Here is a 22751-nt window from a genome sequence, read left to right as displayed (position 1 = left end):
TCATGGTCGTGTTACCTTCTTTATATCTGGCAGTTTGTTCCTAGCAAGTAACAGGTGTTCTTTTTATGTCCCGCAATAAGTTATCACGCTTAACAGATACAACGCATCTTTGAAATGAAACATCAATTGCTTGCCAGCAGCTCGTAAAACTAACAACAAGATCCCATCGACTTGTCTCACAAGATTTTAAAAAACTGAGCTTCCATGCAAGTTTCCTTGGCCAACTGGGACCGCACCCTAGGGATGTATGCCTATCTCACTATCAGATAATCTAGTCTATGCTCAAAGAGAATCCCCTTAATAACTTTGGGAATTTAAAAGCGTCAGCACTATACAACGCGGGGATACTTGCATTTAATTAAGTTTGCCTCAGTAGGAATGTTGTCAAAACCTTTATCTACTAGGCGTAACCGCTTTTCCCAGTGTGCAGCAGCACCTTGAATATTAAAGATAATCAGACTGCTAAAGATTGTCCAGTTGCTGCTATTGTATTGCAAATTCAGACTATTTTTTTAATGTACACAACCACTGTTTATTGTTGTTTGCAATTTTCGTTGCCCTGTCAAACCACAATGCCGATTTATGTTTTGTCGTTCATTTATGTTTTGTCACATGTATTGGTATAACGTGCACTAATTTGCAAGTATCCACTTGTGTCTGAGGATGTGTCTGGGATCTGATATTCAAAAAAAGTGAATGACAAAGCAAATAAGTGCTTAAAGTCCAGATTATTGATTTAATCGTCTTTAGTTTGTTAAATAACTTTAACAGCATTTAAACGCGACGGCTTGGACGTTCTTTTACTGTATTATTTCTTCAGTATAAGGCATAACATTGGCTACTTGGAAGGCACTAAAGTTGATGGATCTTGAAATGTTCTAGGATCGTGTGCTGCTTGTATCTTTCTTGATGCCAAAGCTGTACTTGGTTGGGTCTACCTGAAATGATTTCAGCACTCTACCACCCCTGGCTGATGAAGGTGAAGCCAAAGCCACACTGAAGTCAACCATTGCTACAGAATCATAGTGGTCTTTGTGGGGATCAACAGTTGGCTACAGCAAGAGTCAGAGGAAGACCATGCCTTGTTGAAAACCCTACATTTACTTGACTAAAGCTCCGACAGAAGAGAAACTTGCATATGCATCAAAACAATATAGCAAAGCTGCGTGACTTTAAGCACTATGTTTCTAATACTGATGTTTAGGTAATTATTTGTAATTTCCCAAATAAAAAGATTTGAAAACAAACCAAAGTCTGTCAGATGCCTTTACCATGCAATGCCTTTACCACGCAGATGCCTTTACTAGTAATGTCTTTACGATGCATAGTATGTATGTTTAAGAAAAGTAGAAGTATATATATCACAAATAATGATAAAGCTACATTTAGGCTTTTGAAGTGGGTAGTGGTAATGGGAGGTTAAGGGTAATATCAGGGTCTATGTGTGGCAGTGGTAAAGGGTGGTAAGGGTAAATAAAGGGTTTGGGGGTGGGTACTGGTGTAGGGTGGTAAGTGTAATTTTAAAGTTATGGAACTGTAGGGGTAATTTTAGGTTTTATGGGTTGGCAGTGGTAAAAGTAATTTCATGGTTTAAAGGTGAATGAGGTAAAGAATGGTTAGTAATAAATAGTACAAAGGGGAGCTTGCCCCACTCCAAAAAAGAACATTAAATGTAATATTAAATGAAGGGTCTCATTTCAGCGACTTATGCATTGACTATAGCTTACCGGTTCTTTCATCAAGCAGGTTCCTAGCTCTGTGAGAACTAATGATGGAGCATTTGGAGGGCGCACATCTTTCACAACATTCTTATCAATACCACCTGGTCAAGAAAGAAAAGAATACAGTTTATCGATTTGCCAATCAGATATCATTTTACTTAGACCAAAAAGTATTCCACATGGATAAAAGAACAAGTTACTTAACTTCGGTAATGCCTTGTCTGGTAGACTATCTAGATGCAAATTCCTTACCTTAGAATATTACCCAGGCGTCAGACTGGATCCAGAAAATTTCGGGCAGTACCCATATGTGCTGGTAGGTGGCATTGTTCTCGTCAACGTTGGTACCATCAGCGGCAGAAGTGATGTGCGCAATGCCCATATAGGCACCACCCCAGCATGCAAACTCTAGTTTCTTTTCATGCCAGAAAAGCAGAGCAATGAAGAATGCGGACATACTGGTGTGGATTGCTAAGGTCTTCAGAAGGGTGACCGTACTGAATCAGTTTTCAGAGCGGGGAGGATCTGCGGCTAGAATGAGTTGTCTACCAAATTAGGTATTACTAGAGGTAATTAACTTGTTCATCTGACAATAATTCTAGTCGCAGATTTGTTACCTTAGAATAGATGCCCAAGCAATACAGCCTCAGAGGTGAGTCTGCAAAAACAAATCAAACTGAAGAGTCCTCTATGACTGAACAGAAAAAGTGTCCGTCACGATGGACCTGACCATCTAGACAGTAATGCTTCATGAAAGTGTGTTAACAATGGCCACGTTACGGCCTGACAGATGTCCAGGACAGGGCCTTCGCAAGCTAACAGCGGTTAAAGCCTTTGGTCTAGTATAATGAGGACAAATGTCCTCAGGGGGTTGCTTTTTGGCCAATGTGTTGCAGATCTTTATGAATAGAACTATCCATCGTGAGATGGTCTGTTTCTGCACGGAAGTCTGCCTTAATGCCAACATCCCCTACAAAGAGCCGATTGTCCACCCGGAACTCTATTGTGTGATCAATGTAGAATGACAACGCTCTTCGGATCTGTTCCTTACGAATAAAAAACAAAGTCAGCATAACACCCTAAACGTGGTAAGCCAGAAATCTCATCTGTAGAGTACCACAAGGCTCATCTCTTAGACCAACCCTGTTCAACATCTACATGAAACCACTGGCTGACATCAGATCCCACAACATCAACATCCACTCTTACGCAGACACCAAACTCATACTCTCCCATTCAGACAAGACTCATGCAAGCAAGACCAATTTCAACACCTGCATGACCACAGTAGCTATGTGGATGAGGTCCAACTGCTTCACGCTCAACACAGACTAAACAAAATCAAAATCTCCAAGTGGAACTCCATCTGGATCTCTGAAGACTTCAGGCCTGCCTCAACCCCTACCGTTCATGCCAAAAACCTGGGAATCTTCCTGCATGAAAAACTGGACAAGACCGGGCAAGTCACCACATTTACCTCCACCAGCTGAAGATGCTGAGAAAACCTTTTAAGTGGATACTAGAAAACAGTCACACAAGCCCTCATAACAAGCAGACTGGACTATGGCAATGCACTCTATGAGGGATTCAACAAATAGCTCCTGAACAGACTCCAAACCATCCAGAACACCGCAGCAAGACTCATCCAAACCTCCTTCAATGCGCCCACACCACTCCACACCTCAAGGAACTCCACTGGTTCCCCATACACAAATGCACTCACATCAAACTCGTCATACACACCCACAAGGGTTTACACAACATAGGCCCTGCTTACCTCAACATGCACATCCGCTTGCACCAACTCTCCATGCACCTGGTCTCTCACTTGTGCACATTCTCCGCATACATAACAGAGCGGGAGGTTGAGCCGTCTCACACATCACCCCTAAGGCTTGGAACGACCTCCCACAATACAGCAGGTCCACTGCATCGCTATTCAAATTCACCAAGAAGCTGAAGAATGACTCTACAATTAACTCCGGGCAAGCCCCGCCTACCCATCGGCAAGAAAAAGGATACGCTCATGGGTGATTAGCACATTATAAAAATCTACATAGCACGGCATTGCAATGAACATCAAGGACATTTGTCTCAACTGCCTCACTAAATTAGAGGTAGTGGAGGAAAAACGTAGACAAATATCCCTGAGCAGTTCATCCATAAGTGTGGGAGCACTTTATAATTTGAATACTATAAAGCAATAGATGATATAAGAGTGGGAGGGTCTACTTTAGGATTAAAAAAATACAGTTGTTAGGTAGGAACTAAATATTTATTCAATCCTATTGCTGGTATTGTTAAAAACGGGAAAAGGAGAGGCACACGTCTATGTGTGTGTATATCTCGCAGTCAACATGTTTCAAGCCATTACCCCAATGCTCTTCGACAGGACCATAATACTGATCCCTAGTACCACTCCTGGTAGTGACATCAAAATAGGTCTTCTTAAGTGTTAAGGAAAATATACATACAATACGATACCCAATCTGTATTTGTTCTTTTTAGATATTTTTTATGCTGAAATCTGGCCCCATGAGCTCAACGGGGGAAGGGATGCTTGTAGTCAAACAGTTGTCCAAGCTATTCCTTTGCAGTACAAAATTTGCCCGCCTGCGGCTCAGATGGCTATCGTCCGCTGCCACATCAAGTGTGCTAAAGCTGACAACTGAGGTATGTGTGAATGCTTCCTTGTTTTTGAATGCAGGCGATATACAACTCCTCGGTAATCAAGCACCAGCAAATATTTCTTCTCTATTCTAGGTGTAAGCCCCCTAGTCATAAGCTGCTTAAAACTTTCCCTTGTTTGTTTGGACATGCTCTGAAGCAAGGGCACTAATTCTACAGACATCTCTGTTCATAGACAAGGTCTCTAGCAGGAAGACGTCTTCCTCTGACATGCTGTTTCACTTTATGGTGGTATGCTGCTCTTTGAATGACAACGTGGTATGTTGTGTTTTCGGGCGATGAAGCTTTCATTGGGTACAATTAAAAAGTGGTGTTATGCTAAGGGTCCAGACTGCAATCCTTTGACAGGTTGACAACATCATCTGGCAGTGCAGGATTATAGTGGGGATTCTGTGGTTTGGAGTGACTATCCTGAACTGCATCATTCTGTGTGAGTGAGGAAGGGAAGGTGAGAGCTGTGGTGACTGTGATGATGAAGAAGAAGCAGGTCTTGGCAGAGGATGAGGAAAAGGGTTTGTGTCTCTCTGCCTACGTCTCTTTAATATTGGAAATGTAGGCAACTCCTTGGAATTAGCTTCTTCAAATGTCAGATTTCCCTTCTTCAGAGATCTGGCTTCTGCAGTGGAGAACTAGCAAAGATCTTGCAGGATTGAGGATGAAGAACAAGTTACTTACATTCGCTTAGGTCTTATCTGGTAGAGACTATTTAGCCGCAGACTCTGTACCTTGGAATTATCTCCAGGCATCAAATTGGATCCGGAAACATTTCGGGCAGTACCTCTGCCCACAGGTAGGTGGCATTGTTTGGGTCTGCGTCAGCCACACTGGAAGTGACGTGCATGGTGCCTACATAGGCACCACCTCAGTGCACTTAAATCAGTTACCTTTAGTTACCTTTCCATGCCAGAAGCTCAAAGCCTCGAAGGTTGCTGATGTACTGGTGTGCAGCACTAAGGACCTCATAAAGGTAACCTAAGTGAAGAAATGCATTTGCAAAGCAGAGAGGGCAGTAGAGTCAGTAAGGAATCTGCAGCTAGATAAGAGTCTCTACCAGATAAGGCGTCACTGAAGGCAAGTAACTTTTACATCTGAGATTTCTAGCCGCAGACAGGACTGTCAAGGCAGTAGTGCTTAGTAAGTGTGTGCAAAGACGCCCATGTTGCAGCCTGACAGATATCTGGGAGATGGACTCCATCAGCTAAAGCTGCCTTGTCTCTGGTGGAATGAGTTAGCAGCCCCTCAAGGAGTTGCTTTTTGGCCTGTGCGCGGCAGATTTTAATGCGGAGCACAATCCATCGTTAAATGGAATGGTTAATTTCTGCACAGTCTTTCCTTTCTTTGAACCAATGTACCGAACGAGGAGTTGATCGTCCACAGGGAACTCTCTAGTATGATCAAAGTAGAGCGACAGCACTCCTTTTTAGGTCCAGATGGTGGAGTCCCAATAGGCACAGAGAGTTGAGTTTGTCCGCTCCGGCCTGCCAGGCTTTAAACCACAAGGCAAATGCCCTGATGTTCCAGCCATGTCCAGAGGCACAGGGCCCTTTTGACACAGGGTCCACGACTCCACCCCACCCAGTTTATTTCAGTACCAAATGGTGGTGGTGTTCGTGAACCTGCACTAGCCATCCCTTGATCAAAGGAAGAAAGGCTTTTAATGCCAACTGAATTGCCCTCAGCTCCAACATGTTAGTCCAGAGACCAGAGTCCTCTGATTTCCACCTTTCCCAGATGGCAGCGCCAACCCAAGAGTGAAGTATCTGTCATTACAGTCAGTTCTGGGTGGGGAAGGGAGAGGGGTCTGTTGCTGATCCAATCGCGGTTTGTCAGCCCACATTACAGGTCTTTTGTAATTCCCTTCGATATGAGGAACAGGTCAGAGAGATTCCACTGATGCTGCGCCCACTGGGACTTCAGGTCCCTCTGCAGAGACCGCATATGCTGACAGGTATGTGTTACCAGCAGGAGTCAAAAGTCAAAGTCAGAGAGTCTTGTATAGCGCACAGATCACTATTAGGTCTCAAGGCGCTTGCAGACTCTCTCTTCCTAATTGGAAGCCAATGGAGGTGTTTCAAATTGGGACCGGACGGAGATCTAGGAGGCAGATCCAAGATTAGTCTGGCTGCTGTGTTCTGCAGAATCTGTAGTTTGGAGAAAAGATCTTCGTTTATAGAGGCCAATAAGGCATTTCCGTAGTCCATGCGACTTACAATAAGGCCCTGCACAAGTGGCTTCCGGGTTTCAATTGGTAGCCACTTGAAATGTTTCGTAATTTCCGTAAGATGGCATAGCAGGTGCCCAATTCTCGGTTTACATGGGCTTTCATGGAAAGCTTATTGTCGATGGTAATTCCCAGATTGCAGACGGTTTGTTTTGGAGATGGTCTGGGGCCACCAGCTGCTTTCATTTAACATGTTTTATATAGCGCTAGCTGGACCTGGGGGTATCAGAGCGCTTTACAGGAGTAGACACTGCAATATGTCGAATATAACAATGAGGTAGTATTCAAAACACAACATAACCTTTAGACAGCTTATTAAATTTATTGCACAGTCTAAACAAGCAAAGGAGGTGTCGGGGTGGGGGGGAGGAAGGGAGGGGGATACTTAAGGCAAACATCATACAGCTATATATAGATAGGGTTAATTGATAGTAACAGGTTAACAATGAGGTAGAATAAAAAATCCAAACAGGAAAGTCAAAGCAGCTCAGGGATTCATATTGTCATGTTACATAAGTACATACATTGAGAGAGGGGTTGCCTGCTAGTCCTGAGATTATTAGCATATATTCGGGTGGAACGCATGGAGGGTGGGTGGGTGGGGGGGGTAGGAGTAGGGTGGTGGGCTATGTTGAGGAGGGGGGAGAGTATTCCATCATATCAGGTGGAAGGGGCATATCCTATAGGGAGGACAGGAGGGAGGAGTTGGGGGAAGGAGAGCAATAAGAGGACGGGGAGGGATGAGCGCCAAGGGGCGGATTTAAGGACCCCAGTATTTGTTCAGCAGGAAAACATTGAGGTATTTTTCGAAGCTGGCGTAAGAGGGGTTGCTACGAAAATCTTTGGGGAGGGCGTTCCAGATGTTCGGTGCGTTCCCAGAGAAGGAGTGAGATTGTGTGGTTTTCTTGTTAATTAGCGGAGGTATAAGAGCAAGGGTGTTGGAGCTCCTCAGTGATCTAGAGCTGCCGGCTATGTGTTTATCTGTGAGGTACTGCGGGGAACTTTGATGCAGGGCTTTGTGTGTAATGCACGACATCTTGTATGAGGTTCTTCCTTCAATGGGCAGCCACTTAAGGTTTTAAAGGCGGGGGAGATATGGTCAAACCATTTAAGGTCGTTAATGAGCCTAGCGGCTAGGTTAAGAACCAATTTGATCGGGGAGAGGTGTGCTTTAGGAGTTTAAGTGAGGATGGCGTTACCATAATCGGGTTTTGACAGAACCAGAGATTGGACGGCTAATTTAAAGGCATCAGCTGGAATAAAGGCATCAGCTGGAATTAAGAGTTTTATTTTCTTTAAGTGATGGAGTGTGTAGAGAGCGCTTTTGGCTGAGTTTTTAATGTGGGGGTAAGAGAAAGCTTCAGGTCAATGTTAAAACCAAGTGATTTAACAGAGGTGGATATGGTGAGGAATCAGTTGAGTGCAGTAATGTCAGAGATCCAGGATAGAATGAGGAGCGAGTTGTTTTAAGGGGAAAAAATAATTATTTCGGTCTTTTTTGGATTGAGTTTGAGGTGGTTGCAGTGGAACCAGGATTGAATTTTACTCAAGGTGTCATTGAGGTGAAGGACATCTGAGCGGGATTGAATTTTATAGTAAAGTTGGGTGTCATTGGCGTATAGGTGGTAATTGCTTCCTGCTTGTTTAAGGATGAGGGTGAGGGGTTCCATGAAGAGGTTAAATAGAGAGGGGGAGAGGATGGAACCTTGGGGGCCCTCTAGGGAGATGGGCAGCGGTTTAGAAAGGCAGTCAAGGATTTTAATTTGCTGAGTTCTGTGTTGGAAAAAGGAGGTGAACCATTTAAGGACAGAGCCGTTGAGGCCAAAACTATCTTTAACCCTTTCGATGCTGATGACGAGCTCAGCTCGTCATCACCCACGGGTGGCGTGTGCTGATGACGAGCTGAGCTCGTCATGTAACGCGGCTTTTAAAAAAAAGCTGCACAGCGCGAACATCGATGCGGTTAAGTGTGTTAAGTAGTGTAGAGTGATTTACAGTATCAAATGCAACGGAGAGATCAAGGAGAATGAGTAGGGAGGTATCACCATTGTCAAGGGCGTGTTGGATGTCATCCATTATGTTTAGCATTGCTGTTTCTGTACCACAGCCCATTCTGAAGGCGAATTGGAACGAGTCTAAAAGATTGAATGAATCAATGTGCTTATCTAGTTGTAACTGGGTGCACTTTTCAAGGGCTTTTGAGAGAATAGGAAGGTTAGAGATAGGACAAAGGTTATTAGGTCATTGGGATCACGAGCGGGATTTTTGAGAATGGGAGTGATTTTACCTAATTGGAGGGAGGCAGGGACACAACCAGAGGTAAAGGAGGAGTTGCTGATGGAGGTCCAGTAGGGGGTAATGATATGTTTAAGGTCTTGGACGAGGTTGGAAGGGAGTGGGTCATTAGTGTGTGAATATGGTTTCAGTCTGGAAATGAAGTTAAGGACATCCAGTTCCATGACCGGATGGAAGTCATGCCAAGAATCATTGTTTTTTAGTTCCAGAGTGATGTGGATGGGTTTGAGAATCAGGGCGATAAGAGGGAGCGATAAGGATTCAAGAGGGAGCGTAGCGGGTGTAGGAGAGTTAGAGGAAGTGTCTAATGGGGGTAGTGGGTTAAGGAGGGGAGTTCGGGTGAAGGATTGATCTATTTTAGAGATATTTTCTAAGAAGTAATTGGCAACTTACTCACATCTCTCAGTGGAGGCAATTACTTTTTGGGGAGCAGAGGAGGTTTGGTTTTTCACAATGGTGAAGAGTTCCCTAGGTCTGTTTTTGGCCCGATCGAGTGTGAGCAGAAGAATGATGTATTCGCATTGAGGATGTGTTTTTTATAGTTGGATCTAGCGGATCTGAGAGAGAGGTTAAAGGGGGAGGGGTTTTGCCTCCAAATGCGTTCTGTAGATCTAAGATTGCGACGCTCATTGTTGAGATCTGGGTTGAACCAGGAATTGGAGGAGCTTTTCTGTTTTAGTTTGGTTGGGGCGATTTGATCAAGAACCTCAACAATGGATTTGTTAAAGTGTATGGTGAGGTCATTGGCATTTTGAGAGGGAGGGGAGAGTTGCAGTTGAGCTTTGACTTTGGCCTCCAGTTCGCCTGGAGGGATAAGGTGAAGATTTCTGGTTAGTTCCATCTGTTTGATGGATTTGGGTGGGGGAGTGTTAGTGATCTTGAAAAGGATGAGGTGGTGGTCAGACCAGTCAATGCCGTCGAGAGTGGTTCCTTCTGAGTGAATGGGGGAGTGGCATAGTTGTTTTAAGTTATTGATGTCAAGTAGATCAGTGAGGAGGTTAATCATAGGATCGTCTTTTTTGTTCCAATGAAGGTTAAAATTCCAGAGGAAGAGGGTTTTAGAGTTGGAAAGTGAGGATTGGGTGAGAAGGTCAGACCATTATTCCACAAAAGGAAGAGGGTCACCGGGCGGATGATAGATGTTATGTAATCTGAAGGAGGGGAGCCATACATTTTAAGTTCTGGTCCGAGAAATTCAAAAGTAGAAGGATTGTGGATGCGCACAGGGGAGAGTTGGAGTTCATTTTTATAGATTAATGCTAGCCCGCCGCCAGTTTTAACAGGCCTATCTTTTCGGAGGATGGAGTAGCCAGGGAGGGGGGTGGGAATATATCAAGAATGGAAGAGGAGTGATCTTTCAGCCAAGTTTCAGTAAGAAAGGCAATGTCAATTGATTCATCAAGGATGGTTTCTGAAATTTCAATAGCGTGTTGGACTGCTGATCGGCAGTTTACCAGCATGCAAGACAGGGGTATAGGGTTGTTTGCAGGGGGAGGGCAGGGTCGGATTGTGGTAAGTTGCGGGGGAAGTCTAGGAGAGGTTGGAGAAGTTGTGATTCCGTTAGTCCCAAGGATCACGGGGATAGGAGCTTGTGGAATCAGAGGGTCGGTATTTAAAAAGCATGGGAATTAAGGATTTAATGAGTCAAGGAAGTTAGAGGCAGGGAGGAGGTTTGGGGCAAGTAAGGTTCTAAGAGTATCGTTAGCGAGGGGGGATATATCCTGTAGTAGGGTGACTGAGGCGTTGCTTTGATCAGTGCACAGAGAACTAGCAGGATTGGGGCGGTTGAGTGAGGATAGGAAATTGACGTCTTTTCTGAGAGCGGTGATTTCAAACGATAGGTTCGCGAGAATGAGTTCTATGTTAAGGAGCGTCTGGGGAATGAGGGAGAAGGGGAATGAAGGTGGGAATTCATGGGGACTAGGAGGGAGTTAAGTGTTTGTTGAGACAAGGGGTCTGGGGAGTGGGTGGGAAGGGAGGCCGGGAGGGGGTGATGAAGGGGCTTCTGATTAGAAGTTGAGGAGAGGGAGGAGAGGTGGGGTGAGGTAGTCACTGGTGACTGAGGAGAGTCCGGGGCAGGAAAGGGAGCTCGAAGTGAGTGAGGGAAGTAGTATTCCTGGTTAGGTAGGGAAAGGCCCGTTGGGGAGGAAGGAGTTGGAGCAGGAGGAATAGTTGGAGGGTGGTCAGGTAGATGGGGCAGGGAGATAGAGGATGGTATGGGGGGACTGTTGAGAGGTGTTGGGGCCTCAAGAGGGGGAGAGAGCGAAAGGGTGGTTGAGTGGGTAGTTGGTGAATCATTATGAGGGACTGTTGTTAAGGTAGGGGCAAGATTGGTAATCTGTGCTAGGGAGATTTCAATGGAGTTTTCTACGTTTGTAAGGTGAGGGGTTGGATAAGTGTTAGGGGAGGTGTTAGGTCATAGTGTGTTTGGGGTGAGGATGGAAAAGGGGGGGGCGCTGTGATCATTAGGAGCCATCAGTAGCGGAGAGAGAACGCGGGTGAATGTAAGGGTAGTAGGTGGATCATTGGGAGGGGGAGTAGTTGAGAAATAGGGTGTCTGTGTTTGGGAGATGTTCATGTCTTTGTCATAGTCCGTAGGCGATGGGGGGAGAGAAGGTAAAAGAGGAGGTATAGGGTCAGATTGAGATAGTGAGGAAGGCGGGTCAGAAAATGGGGACGAAAGTAGGTGGGATAAGATGCTGAAATGGTGTTCAAAGATGGTGAGATGTTTTTCCGAGGCTTGTATGAGGATGTTTCCAGATTTAAAAATGTCTATTTCGCCAAGAAAGGTAGGGGATGGTGAGGCAAATAGTTTCAAGCCATATGGAATTTTGCAACACTTAGTGATAGGGAGTGGGTGGAGGAAGGTGCTTTTCCATTTAGAGGGGCGCTTGGAGTAGAAAATGTAGTTTGATTTAATCATAGGGGTGAGACTGCGATAGTGATCAACAAAAAGCGTTTCTTTGTGAAGAATTAGTTGTTTGTGTTTAAAGTTTTTCTTTGCATTTTTGGAGAGGGTGCAGGGATAGAGGATGGACCAAGTTTTAGGACCGTGACTAGTGATAGGGGGGGGAGGAGGTTGATCTTCGGCCCTGCCAAACAAGATGATCTCGGTTTTGCTGTTTAACTGTAATTTATTTTGGCCCATCCAGCTGTCGATGTGGGTCATACAGTTTTTAAACCGGACCATTGTGTCAGAAGGGTCAGGGCCAAATGTGATCAGCAGCTGGATATTGTCTACATACGAGACAGCCTCAAACCCGTAGGACCGGATTATCTTGGCCAATGGGGTGACATACAGATTAAAGAGCATAGGGCTCAAGATAGATCCCTGGGGAACTCCAATAGATACTGGTCTGCTACACGCAGCCAGTGAACCTAGATGCATGGTGGTAGAGCGGTCTTTTAGATAATTGGTAAACCAGTCCAGGGCCTTCCCTAGGACCCCATCTCACAGAGCCGCTGTAACAAAATGTCATGGGAGAAGGTATCAAAAACGGCCGACAGGTCTAAAAGTACCAGTATAACTGATTCTTTTTTATCCAAGGCCCGCCTGATGTTGTCTACCACTTCAACAACCACCGTTTCAGTACTATGTGCCGCTCGAAACCCTGATTGAGAAGAATCAAGAAGCTTATGGCTTTCTAGATGACTTGTTAGTTGTTTGTTTACCAGGGCCTCAAGAGCTTTCACGAAATAAGGCAGCAGTGAAATGGGGAGGTAGTTGCCTGGTTTACTGGCATCTAGAGTGGGCTTCTTTAAGATGGGTCTGCCTTACGCTATCTTCCAATTTCTTGGTACAGCATCTTGTTCCAGAGACATATTAAAGATCTCTGTTAGCCTTGGTGTCAGCCGTGAGGCTATTTTCATATAGATCCGGGGGGAAGAGGATCAGCAGGAGAGCCAGATTTAATTTTGACAAGAACTTCTGATACCTGTTCACAAGTTACTGGTTTAAAATTAGTCAGCAGAGGTACCAGTGAATGGTTCATCGTAAGTGGATGCGTGGAAATTTTATTTTCTTGGAGGAAGGAAGATATTTTGTCGACCCAGTCCTGGATTTTATATAGCTCCTTACTGGAATTGGCAGCGTTCTCAATCCTATCAGTTAAATACCGCTTTTTAGCCTGTTTGATATTATTTAGTTATGAGCGGTGGCTTTCTTTATATTTAGTTCGATCACTGGCAGTTTGTGTTTTTCTCCAGATTCGTTCTGTGGCCCTGTTGGACAGTTTCTCAACTTTTAGTGCTGCAGTGTACCAAGGGGATGGTTTGCTCTTGGTCTTAACTCTTGACATAGGGGCCACTATATTCAGGGTGGATGTTATGGCGTGTTCAAAAGCCTTAGTAGCTTCCTCTGTAATCTGTATCAGGAAGAGCAACAAAATTAAAATGAGTAGAGAAAGAGGCAGGAGTAGCCTTCCGCCACGATCTAATGACAGCACTTATCCTTGTCACGACTCACCATAGAGTCATCCATTAGAAGACTAAAATTTATTAGATAGTGATCAGTCCAAAGAAGCTGTAGGGGCTGACCGACTACGAGCTTAGTTGAGTTTGTAAACAAAAGGTCTAGAGTGTGACTGGCCTGATGGGTCGAGCCTATTACCAATTGTTCTAGCCCTAATGTCTGCAATGATGTTATCAATTGGTCAGTGTTTGAATCCAGCGATAGGTCGACATGATAATTAAAATCTCCAATAAGAATACAATTGTTTGCGTCCAAAACAAAGGGCGCAATACGTTCTGTAACCCATCTACAAAGTTGGCTTTGTGTCCTGGAGGTCTATAGACCAGGGCTCCTGTCCATATTTTGGACGACTGCATTATAAATTTAAAAATTAGGTTTTCTGCTTTTCCCAAGATCAGGGAGTCTACAATAGTGGCTATTGTAGTGCAGGTGTCCATGAGACGCAACAGCCTCAGAGTGAGTCTGACCAAAACAAAGTCAGGAGATGCAGCAAGCGGCTATGCATCTGCTCAAATGACATACATGTGAAACAAGGCATTTCAGACCATTTATAAATATCATCACTACAGGGGATGTAAATAAGAATGACTGTCCGGAAAACGTAGACAGGCAGAAAGTGCAGGCAAATAACTTTCAATAGTGCCCACTATAAGACCTGGCTGGGTCAAACATAAATAATTATATATATATATATATAGAAAGGTTTACTTGTAACGAATTTAGTCTTAAGTATGTCATCCCATGCCACATATTTGCCCAGCATAAATGTCAAAGATGACATCCGCCACTTTAGGCATGCATTAGATGAAACAGAAAACAGCTGCCACTCTATCTTTATGCATGGAGGTTTAGATTGAGCAGATTCAGGTGGACAGCCCGGTCTTGCTACTGCAACAGATGATCCTTCCCTAAGAAGTAGCCTGATTAGAGGACAAATGCCCAAACTTTACATGTGCCACACTCTCCTGGTCCAATCTCCTTTCACTAGCACTTGGGGCCAGTCATTCGTCACCTTTTTCAGAGCTTGCGGCCAGGGCAGAATGGAGTACAGGAATTCAGTGTTCCAATCCAAATGTAATGCAACACCTAGCAAGTGTTCTCAAGGAGACTCCAACATGCAAATCTCTAAACAAGGCATGATCTCTGCAATGGCAAAAAGATCTATCCACGGTCCCTACCACTGCCAAAAGTTGCCCTACGCCACCTCTGGACGTAGACACCATTTGTGATCTGCCAGAAATCGCCCGCTTTGATGATCCACTCTGGCATTAAAGGACCATTCCACCTGAGAAAGTGTTGCTCTAGTCAACTCCAGAGGTTTAGAGCCTCCTGGCACAGGACCCTACTCAGCCCTGCTTGTTACAATACCACATGGCGGTAGTGTTATCCATGAAAACCTGCCTCCCCTTGGTGGATTGAAAGGAAGGCCTTCAACGCTAGAGAAATGGCCCACAACACCAACACATTGATATGGAGCCAGGCTTCCATCAGAGTTCACAGTCCCTGGTCCCCACCCTCAACAGATGACATTCATAAAGCAGCAGTGACACATCCATCAGCTCCGTTTGGGGAAGGGAGATGCCGCTCAATCAATTAAGTTTGAGCAGCCAACACTCCAGCTCATGAGCTGTCTCCTCTGAAAATTGAATACCAGCTGATTATTTCCTTGATGTTGGGCTCATTGGAACTTTAGATTCCATTGAAGAGTGCAAATATGCCACCTCGCATAGCCAGGAAGGCGGATGCAGGGGGTAAGAGGCCATGAAGCCTCAAAATAGCTTTTACTCTGAACTCGGACCGAGGCTGAAGCAATGGTATTTTAGCCCAAATGTACTGGACTCGTTGTGGAGGAGGAAAGCCCTGCACTGCACTATGTCTAGGACTGCTCAGATGAATGGGAGTCTTCCATGAAAGAGTCAGGTGCAACTTAGGCTTTTCGATTGTGAACTCCAATAGTGTCAGGAGGATTGCCGCTGTCCGGTGGTGGTCTACGACTGACCGTGGTGAGCCCATTTTCAATAGCCAGTGATTGAGGTAGAGGAAATTGGTACACCTGATCTTCAAAGGTATTAGTGAATACCACCATCACTTTCCATAAACATTTGGGAGGTACTGGTTAGGCCAAAGGGGAGCAGAACAAATCGAAAATGCTCCTGCATTCCCTTTAACCGCAGATAACACCAATCGAACTGCAGCCCTGGAACATGAAAATACACACCCTGCAGGTGTTAGGACACCATCCAGAGCAGAGCGGTTATGTGCCAACATGAACCTTTGAATTTGTCCTTTCGCATGAAGGCATTCAGAATTTGAAGATCCAAAACAGGCCATAGATCCCCTTCCACCTCCAGCACAAGGAAATAGCGAGAGTAACAACCATCCTCTCTTTCTCAGCTCCAAACCATCTCAACAGCTCCTCGGGAGAGTAACTTTCTCAGAAAATCACTTTGGTAAGGCAAAAATAATTGGTAGGGCATAGCCATGCTAAACAATTTGTAGGACTCATCTGTCGGATTTGATGTTTCACCATTCTGAAAGGAAGGGCTGAATCGTGTCCCCGACACAATGGGTGTGTGCGTTTATGGGCAAACTAAAGCAGAAGAAAGGCAATAGGAGTACTGATGCCCTTTCTGCCCTGCACACTGCTTGCCCTGCTGATTGGATACACTGTCTTTGCCTTTATATCAGCCCCTCAGAGTAGTCCCTGAATCACTTGACCTGATGAGGGAATTGCTTGGCAGCGGTCAACAAAACCCAGCGAGCGTGCCATGGCTCTATTCTCTTTAAAGCACCCCAAAGTAGAATTTTTCACTGAGAAGTTGTGAGCCATCATAAAAACCATATCCATATGAGAGGCTTCTATATTACATGAGAATCTTGTGGAACGCATCCACAAGTGTTGGCAAAGCAAAACACTGGTGCCTTTTCCAAGGCAATCAGTCGTATCTAGGCCAGTGTGGATCCCACATTTGGCTGTGTCCTCTTCATCATGGATTGTCTGAGCCAAAGACGGTCTTCCGTAACCGAAGTCAAGATCACACTGGCCATATCTTAGAGGGCATACAAATAGGGACCCATTAAGTATACACCATTTACTGATCACAATTACAGACTGGCAGAGGCGAACATGTTTGTGCCAAACACTAAAATTCTCTTGGACTTCATATCTGGAGGAGTCATGGGGAATGAATGGAGATTCACCTTACTGGGTGAAGTCTTTACTCAGAAGGTTTTTCAGGGTAGGATGTTCACCAGTGGAACAGGGCTTTGACAAAGTGCCCATGAAGATATTTGGCCTGGGTCTCGTTAAAGGCGAGCACTGGCTCAGACGTTGCGGACCAAGAATTCTGAATTGCTGTGAAGACATTAATTTTGATCTCAACTAAAGGCAGCTTTAAATCTAGGACTTCAGCTGCCTGACAGATCACTACTGCTAATGATGCACTCTCTTTTGTTGGTGTCCCAAGTGGGGAGACAGACCATACCTTAGAGGAGTTACCAAGCCCATTGGCCTCTTATAAATTCAAGTAAAAACTGTTCTCTGCGCAGTGAAGGGGGAAAAAATAGTTCCCCACCACAATCGCCATCCAGTGGCATCCCTAACTCAAAATTGGAGCCAAAAAGGAAATGGAGTCTGTTGGCATGTCTGCCCTGGTAGAGGCACTGTGTCAGAGTTGGGCTATAGGTGGACCAACTGTGCTTTTGTAACCTTGTATCAACACAATGGTTGATATCGGGCCCAAGTTGGTTTGGTGTCTAATGTAGGAGAGTAGGGTCTGCAATCCTATGGTCACCCCCGATTTTTGCTTTTTGCTTCACTGGTTTACGACTTTCCCTGGCTGTGGGCCTGCGAATCAGATCCACAGCCTAGCTGTTCTCTCTCTAAATTGACAACCATGTACCTTAGGTGCATTTACCAATTGGTACTGGGCCACCTTATTAGTCCCTGCACAGCATACCTTAGGTATCCAGGGCATAGGTGTACCCAGGGCCTACCAGGGGCTGAAGCATGTATTATGCCACCCCTGGCTGGCCATCTAAACAGACACAACTGGCTGCACGACAGCTGGGGCAAGGTGGTGTAATCACCCTTTGCTTTAGATATAGTATCCCTATATCTAAACCTAAAATGGACCCATATATTCCTATCAGTCACTCCTATGGCAGGCCTTATCAATCCTGAAGGCAGAGTGCTTGGAATTATGTGAGATGGTGCTCTAGCATGAGCTGAGCCCGTTTGCAGCTTGGAGAACCAAGTTCTTATAGCTGTTCCATGATAACGCTATACCATATACTCTTAAGTGCATTATGAACCTCGCGGTCAAATGCTATCTTTGGGATAGCATTATCAAAACATGTCGAGTAAGGTGTCATACGAATTGGAACCCTACCCCCTCGCCAATTCTGGCGACGGGGGTAGTATTTCACCCTTCTAGAGGGACACGACATGTATGTAACTGAGAACCCCGGTTAAAGCTAATCGAGCCTCAGCATCACAAAATGGATGCTGCCACCACAGACACAAGTCTGACCTCCTGCTTCTGGGAGTCCTTCCAGCGAGGGAGGCCTGGACAAAGGGCTTCCTGCCTTGGGAGGTGCTAGCACCACACTAAACAGGATTTTGTGTATTAGGTAGGACAGGGCTGAAAGGAATGAGACATGCCTGGGGCACACAAGGTGTCCCTGTGCATACTACGGTCTAAACCAGTTCCAAGACCGGACAAAGGATAGGGGGTGTAACCACCCCCCTTCCTGGTCCCACCCAGGGGAGGGACCTAGTCATAGTGCAGTCCCCTTTAGCTGAATAAAGGTAGGAGCTGGTCCCATTCCAAGTTAGATTAATCTTGACAACTTCCACTAAGAACTCTTGACCTTCGCCCTCCTGAATATCAGAAGACTGAAGAATCTCCCCTATGGTCAGGGAGTGACCATCCTGCTTCGCAGGCTCCATCAAGCTCCTGTGCGGTTTGCTGCAAGTCCTTCCTTCCTGGAACCAGACGACGCAGCTAGACGAGACCCGGACCTCCAGACTCCTCTGACCTCTACCCACATCCACAGCACAGCTGGGACCCGCGGGTGCGACGAGCAACTTGGAGACGGCCATCTTGAAGAAACCTGCACAGCGCTTCCAGCACGACCGCCGAGGGATCCTCGAGTGAGTGCACTGGGGTCTGAGAAGCCCCACAACGACGCAGCTCCTGCACCAAAGACCAGCCCCCCAGCATCCACGAGATCTGCGTGGGGCCCTTTTGCCTGGTTGCTGCTTTTCCTGTTGTCTGGTCACTTGCCAGCTGGCTAGTGACCTCTGAGACGACGACCAGAAGTTTTCAACACTGCTGGTCGGGTCCCTTGTAAACGAGAAGCACCCCGGACCCTCCTGGTCCGCACCAGACGCCATCTTTGTTCCACCGTGTGGCTTGAACTTGCCAAGGCCTGTTGACCAGATCGACGATCCAACCCCGCCAACAGCAGCAGACTACGTGGGACATCTCGTGCCTCCAGCCTGGTCGTAAAGAACAGCTCCTGGTCCGCGCAGCTACAGAGAGAAGCGACCCTTCTTCCACCTGATCGCGGCGACGGCACCTGGTTCCAGCACCGTCACTGGCTAGTGACCGAGACTCTGTCCCCTTCCCTTTCAGGACGACTTCTTCCTAGTTCCATCCTTGGAACCACCGGACTCCTCCATCTGGCAGCCTGCCAGCAACTACTTGTTTCAGGCGGTATGCAACGCTTACAACGCGCGCGTTACCACGACCTACCATTACAACGCGGTCGTAACAACGAAAGTTGTTACCACGCATTGCGCTGGGGGGCGCTCAAGGATAGGAAATGATTTAATTTACTATCCCAACACCTTCCCTACTATCCACGGGGACTGGTGTTGGAATAGTAAATTAAATTATTTAATTTTGCGCCCCCCCAGCGCAATGCGTGGTAACAACTTTCGTTGTTACGACCGCGTTATAATGGAACGCGTGGTAAACGTATGCGTTCTAACGTCATACATCCGTTTCAGGCTTCACCGGGATCAACGCAGCAAACCCGACACCACTTTACCCCTATGCACCCGCAGCCTGTGGGTTAGGTAACTAAAGCTTCTAGGTGCTGAAGTCAGTGTTCACTATCCTAGTGTTCAGGTCCACTGTTGTTTTTCCTCCATCTAGCCGGGTTCGTCCGGAATCCGTAACTCTTTAAACTGTAGCATCCATAGACGTTGGTACGCATCCCGCGTGAGAGTTTCCACTCTGCACGTGAGTCCCGTGGGCCTCCTGCTCCTTACTTACCTAGTTAGTAGCGTAGTCCCAGCGATCCTCCAGCCTCTGGATCTTCTTACAGTATTTTCTTTCCTCGCATTCCATTGTTTCTAGTATATGGTTTGTGGTGCCCCTAGGGCACCATTGTAAATCGTGCAACTTGAACGTATTTTTCCTAAGAGTTTGTCATGTGCTTAGCCCTCTGACCTCATAAAGAGTTCAGAGGTGTATGTTAGTTAATAAATACTTGTTTATTTTCATAACTACCTGTGTGGTGTCCTTTCACTTGGTATTCAAGGGGTTATATGTGGTAAAACAGCTGGCTTCACATGACAATAGAGTTTAGCCTAAGACTGCTTTGTCCATGCTACCATTAGGATAGCTGGTCTATAAGGTTGACTTACAACCAATCACCATAAGGGTTGCTTGGACTGATACAAGGTGATCACTAGAACTAGTGAGCATCATATATCAGGCCAACTTCTCACATCCAACATTAGAATTACCACCATATCCTATACTGGAACCGTTGTGTCCGTACCAGAGTCGATATGCCAGGTCCAGTGCAGGTCTTGCAGCCAGAATGGAAACCTTATCAGAGTTAATATTTGGCCCAAAGCAGGTCCCAAGGGATCAGACCGTGCTGAAGAATGATCTGCTGGTGATAACCTGACTGGAGGTCCCTGCAGTTCTTTGGGATCAAAAGGCACTCCAGAGGAAGCCAGAACAGCACCAAAAATCTACAGCATTGCCTCTTTCAAGGCTTCAATCTGTTTGAGCATTCCCGATGGCCTGGGGAACTCGGGGTGCAACAGGATCAGTAGGGTAATATGCGCCACAATTGGTGACCTAGAGATATGACTCACATAATGCCTTCCCTTTGGATACGAGTGACAGGATGGGGTCAAGTCCCATTTCACTGTTATATTTGCGATTGGAGTTCAATTTTGACTTTCTGGAGATCTGTGACCACACACCTGATTGATCGAGGGAACAGCCTTGAGATCGGAATCTTGACTTGTGGCGAATAGATCTAACCAAGGCTCTCCCCACTGCTGAAAGAGGCCTTGCGCCACGTCCGAGTTTATTTATTTATTTTATTTTTTGTGTTTTATATAGCACGAACATGACCCGTGAGGCTATCAGAGCGCTTTACATGGTATACATTGTTGAACAAACAAAATGATTAGGGTGCAGGGACAAACAAGATCAACATGTATGGTTACAAACGCCATTCGTGATCCATCATGCAACGACAGCTGAGTTCGTCTGCCCTGGCGTTCAGGGAACCTGCCAGGTGTTGAACCACCAGGATCACGCCCTGATGTTCCAGCCACTGCAAGAGGAGCAGAGCCTCCTGGCATAGGGTCCACGACCCCACCCCGCCCTGTTTGTTGCAGTACCACATGGCAGTGGTGTTGTCCGTGAACACCTGCACTACACTCCCCCAGACAGAGGGGAGGAATGCCTTCAGTGCAAGCCGGATCGCCCGCAGCTCCCGAAGGTTGATATGGAGCTGGGACGCCGCCGGAACCAGAGGCCTCTGATCTCCGCCTCTCCCATGTGGCCTCCCCAGCCCTGGAGGGACGCGTCAGTCACAACTACTGCTCGGGTAGGGAGAGGGATCTGCCACTGACCCAATCGCGGTCCGTGAGCCACCATTGCAACTGTCTTGCAGTGCCCAGCGAGATCAAGACATGGTCGGACAAGTTGCCCAGATGCTGGGCCCAATGAAACTTCAGGTCCCACTGCAGAGCCCGCATCCGCCACCTGGCCTGATGCACCAGAAGGATGCAGGAGGCCATCAGCCCCAGAAGCCGCAGCATCAACCTGACCGAGACTTGGGATAAAGGCTGAATGATCGGAATCCGAGCCTGAATATCCCAAACCTGCTGTCCGGGAGGATAAAACCGAAACTGCGCCCAGTCTAGAACCGCTCCGATGAAGAGGAGCTTCTGAGAGGGACACAGGTGTGACTTCGGCACATTGATGGAGAACCCCAGCAGGTGCAGGAGGTCGGCCGTAGTCTGGAAGTGGCTAACTACTGTCTGGGGCGAGCCCGCCTTCAACAACCAGTCGTCGAGGTAGGGGAAGACTGAAACCCCCAACCTGCGCAGATGAGCTGCGACCACCGCCATCACTTTCGTGAACACCCGTGGGGCGCTGGTAAGGCCGAAGGGGAGTACGGTAAAATGAAAGTGCTCGTTGCCTACCGTGAACCGCCGAAGGGCCGGCAGGACGGGGATGTGGAAATAAGCGTCCTGCAAGCCCAACGCTACCATTCAGTCTCCCGGGTCCAGGGCAGCTAAGACCTGAGCCAGTGTCAGCATCTTGAAACTCTGCTTCTGGAGGAAGCCGTTGACGCTCCGCAGGTCCAAGATAGGGCGTTGGCCCCCTTTGCCCTTCTTGGGAACCAGAAAGTAGTGGGAATAACAACCACACCCTACTTTTGGCCCAGGAACGTGCTCGATGGCCCCCTTGGCCAAGAGGGACGCAACTTCCTCTCGCAGAAGATTCAAGTGATCCCCCGACACGCGGTGGCATGGCTGGAGGGGCCGCCTCGAAGGGGAGGGAGGAGCCCCTTCGGACGATTTGCAGCACCCACCTGTCCGATGATGTTGCGCCAGTGGAGGAGGTGATGGCGAACCCTGACCCCCATTGGTGTCACGTGGGCCTGAAAGGTCGGACTGGAAGGCTTTGAGGCGGATGCTGCAGGGGTAGACGTGGACTGGCCTCTCGTTGTCCCCGGGCACCGTCACGGCGGTTACCACGTCTACCACCGTGCGGGATGTTAGTCTGCGGCCCGTGGCTGGTAGGACGTGTGGAGGCGCCCGTTCCTTGGCCACGAAAGGGGCAAAAGGCAGCAGATTGCTGGCGCGGGCCGACAGGCCCAAGGACTTGGCCGTAGCCCTGGAGTCCTTAGAGTGCTCAAGCGCACTGTCTGCCTTGTCGCCAAAGAGGCGACGGCCATCAAAGAGCATGTCCATAAGGGTGTTTTGGACATCAGCCGAAAAGTTGGCAGACCTCAGCAAGGAGTGGCGATGAATCGCCACCGTCGTTGCCATCGCTCTACTCAGCGAGTCTGTTGTATCCAGCCCAGA

General features: G+C 46.9%; 1 protein-coding gene across 1 annotated transcript in view; it reads right to left on the bottom strand.

The window, feature by feature from the left end:
• The window catches only part of LOC147706847 (exportin-5-like), a 2027127-nt gene that overhangs the window by 363817 nt on the left and 1640559 nt on the right, over positions 1-22751 (bottom strand). The window contains exon 28 of the mRNA XM_086926003.1: positions 1728-1822. Coding sequence (XP_086782129.1) covers positions 1728-1822 — 95 coding nt within the window. The remainder of the gene's footprint in view (positions 1-1727; positions 1823-22751) is intronic.

The sequence above is a fragment of the Lissotriton vulgaris genome, chromosome 6 (genome assembly GCF_964263255.1).
Source record: "Lissotriton vulgaris chromosome 6, aLisVul1.2, whole genome shotgun sequence".
Taxonomy (NCBI): Eukaryota; Metazoa; Chordata; class Amphibia; order Caudata; family Salamandridae; genus Lissotriton; species Lissotriton vulgaris.
Note: the sequence above shows the minus strand (reverse complement) of the source record. Positions and strands in the feature narration are given on the sequence as shown.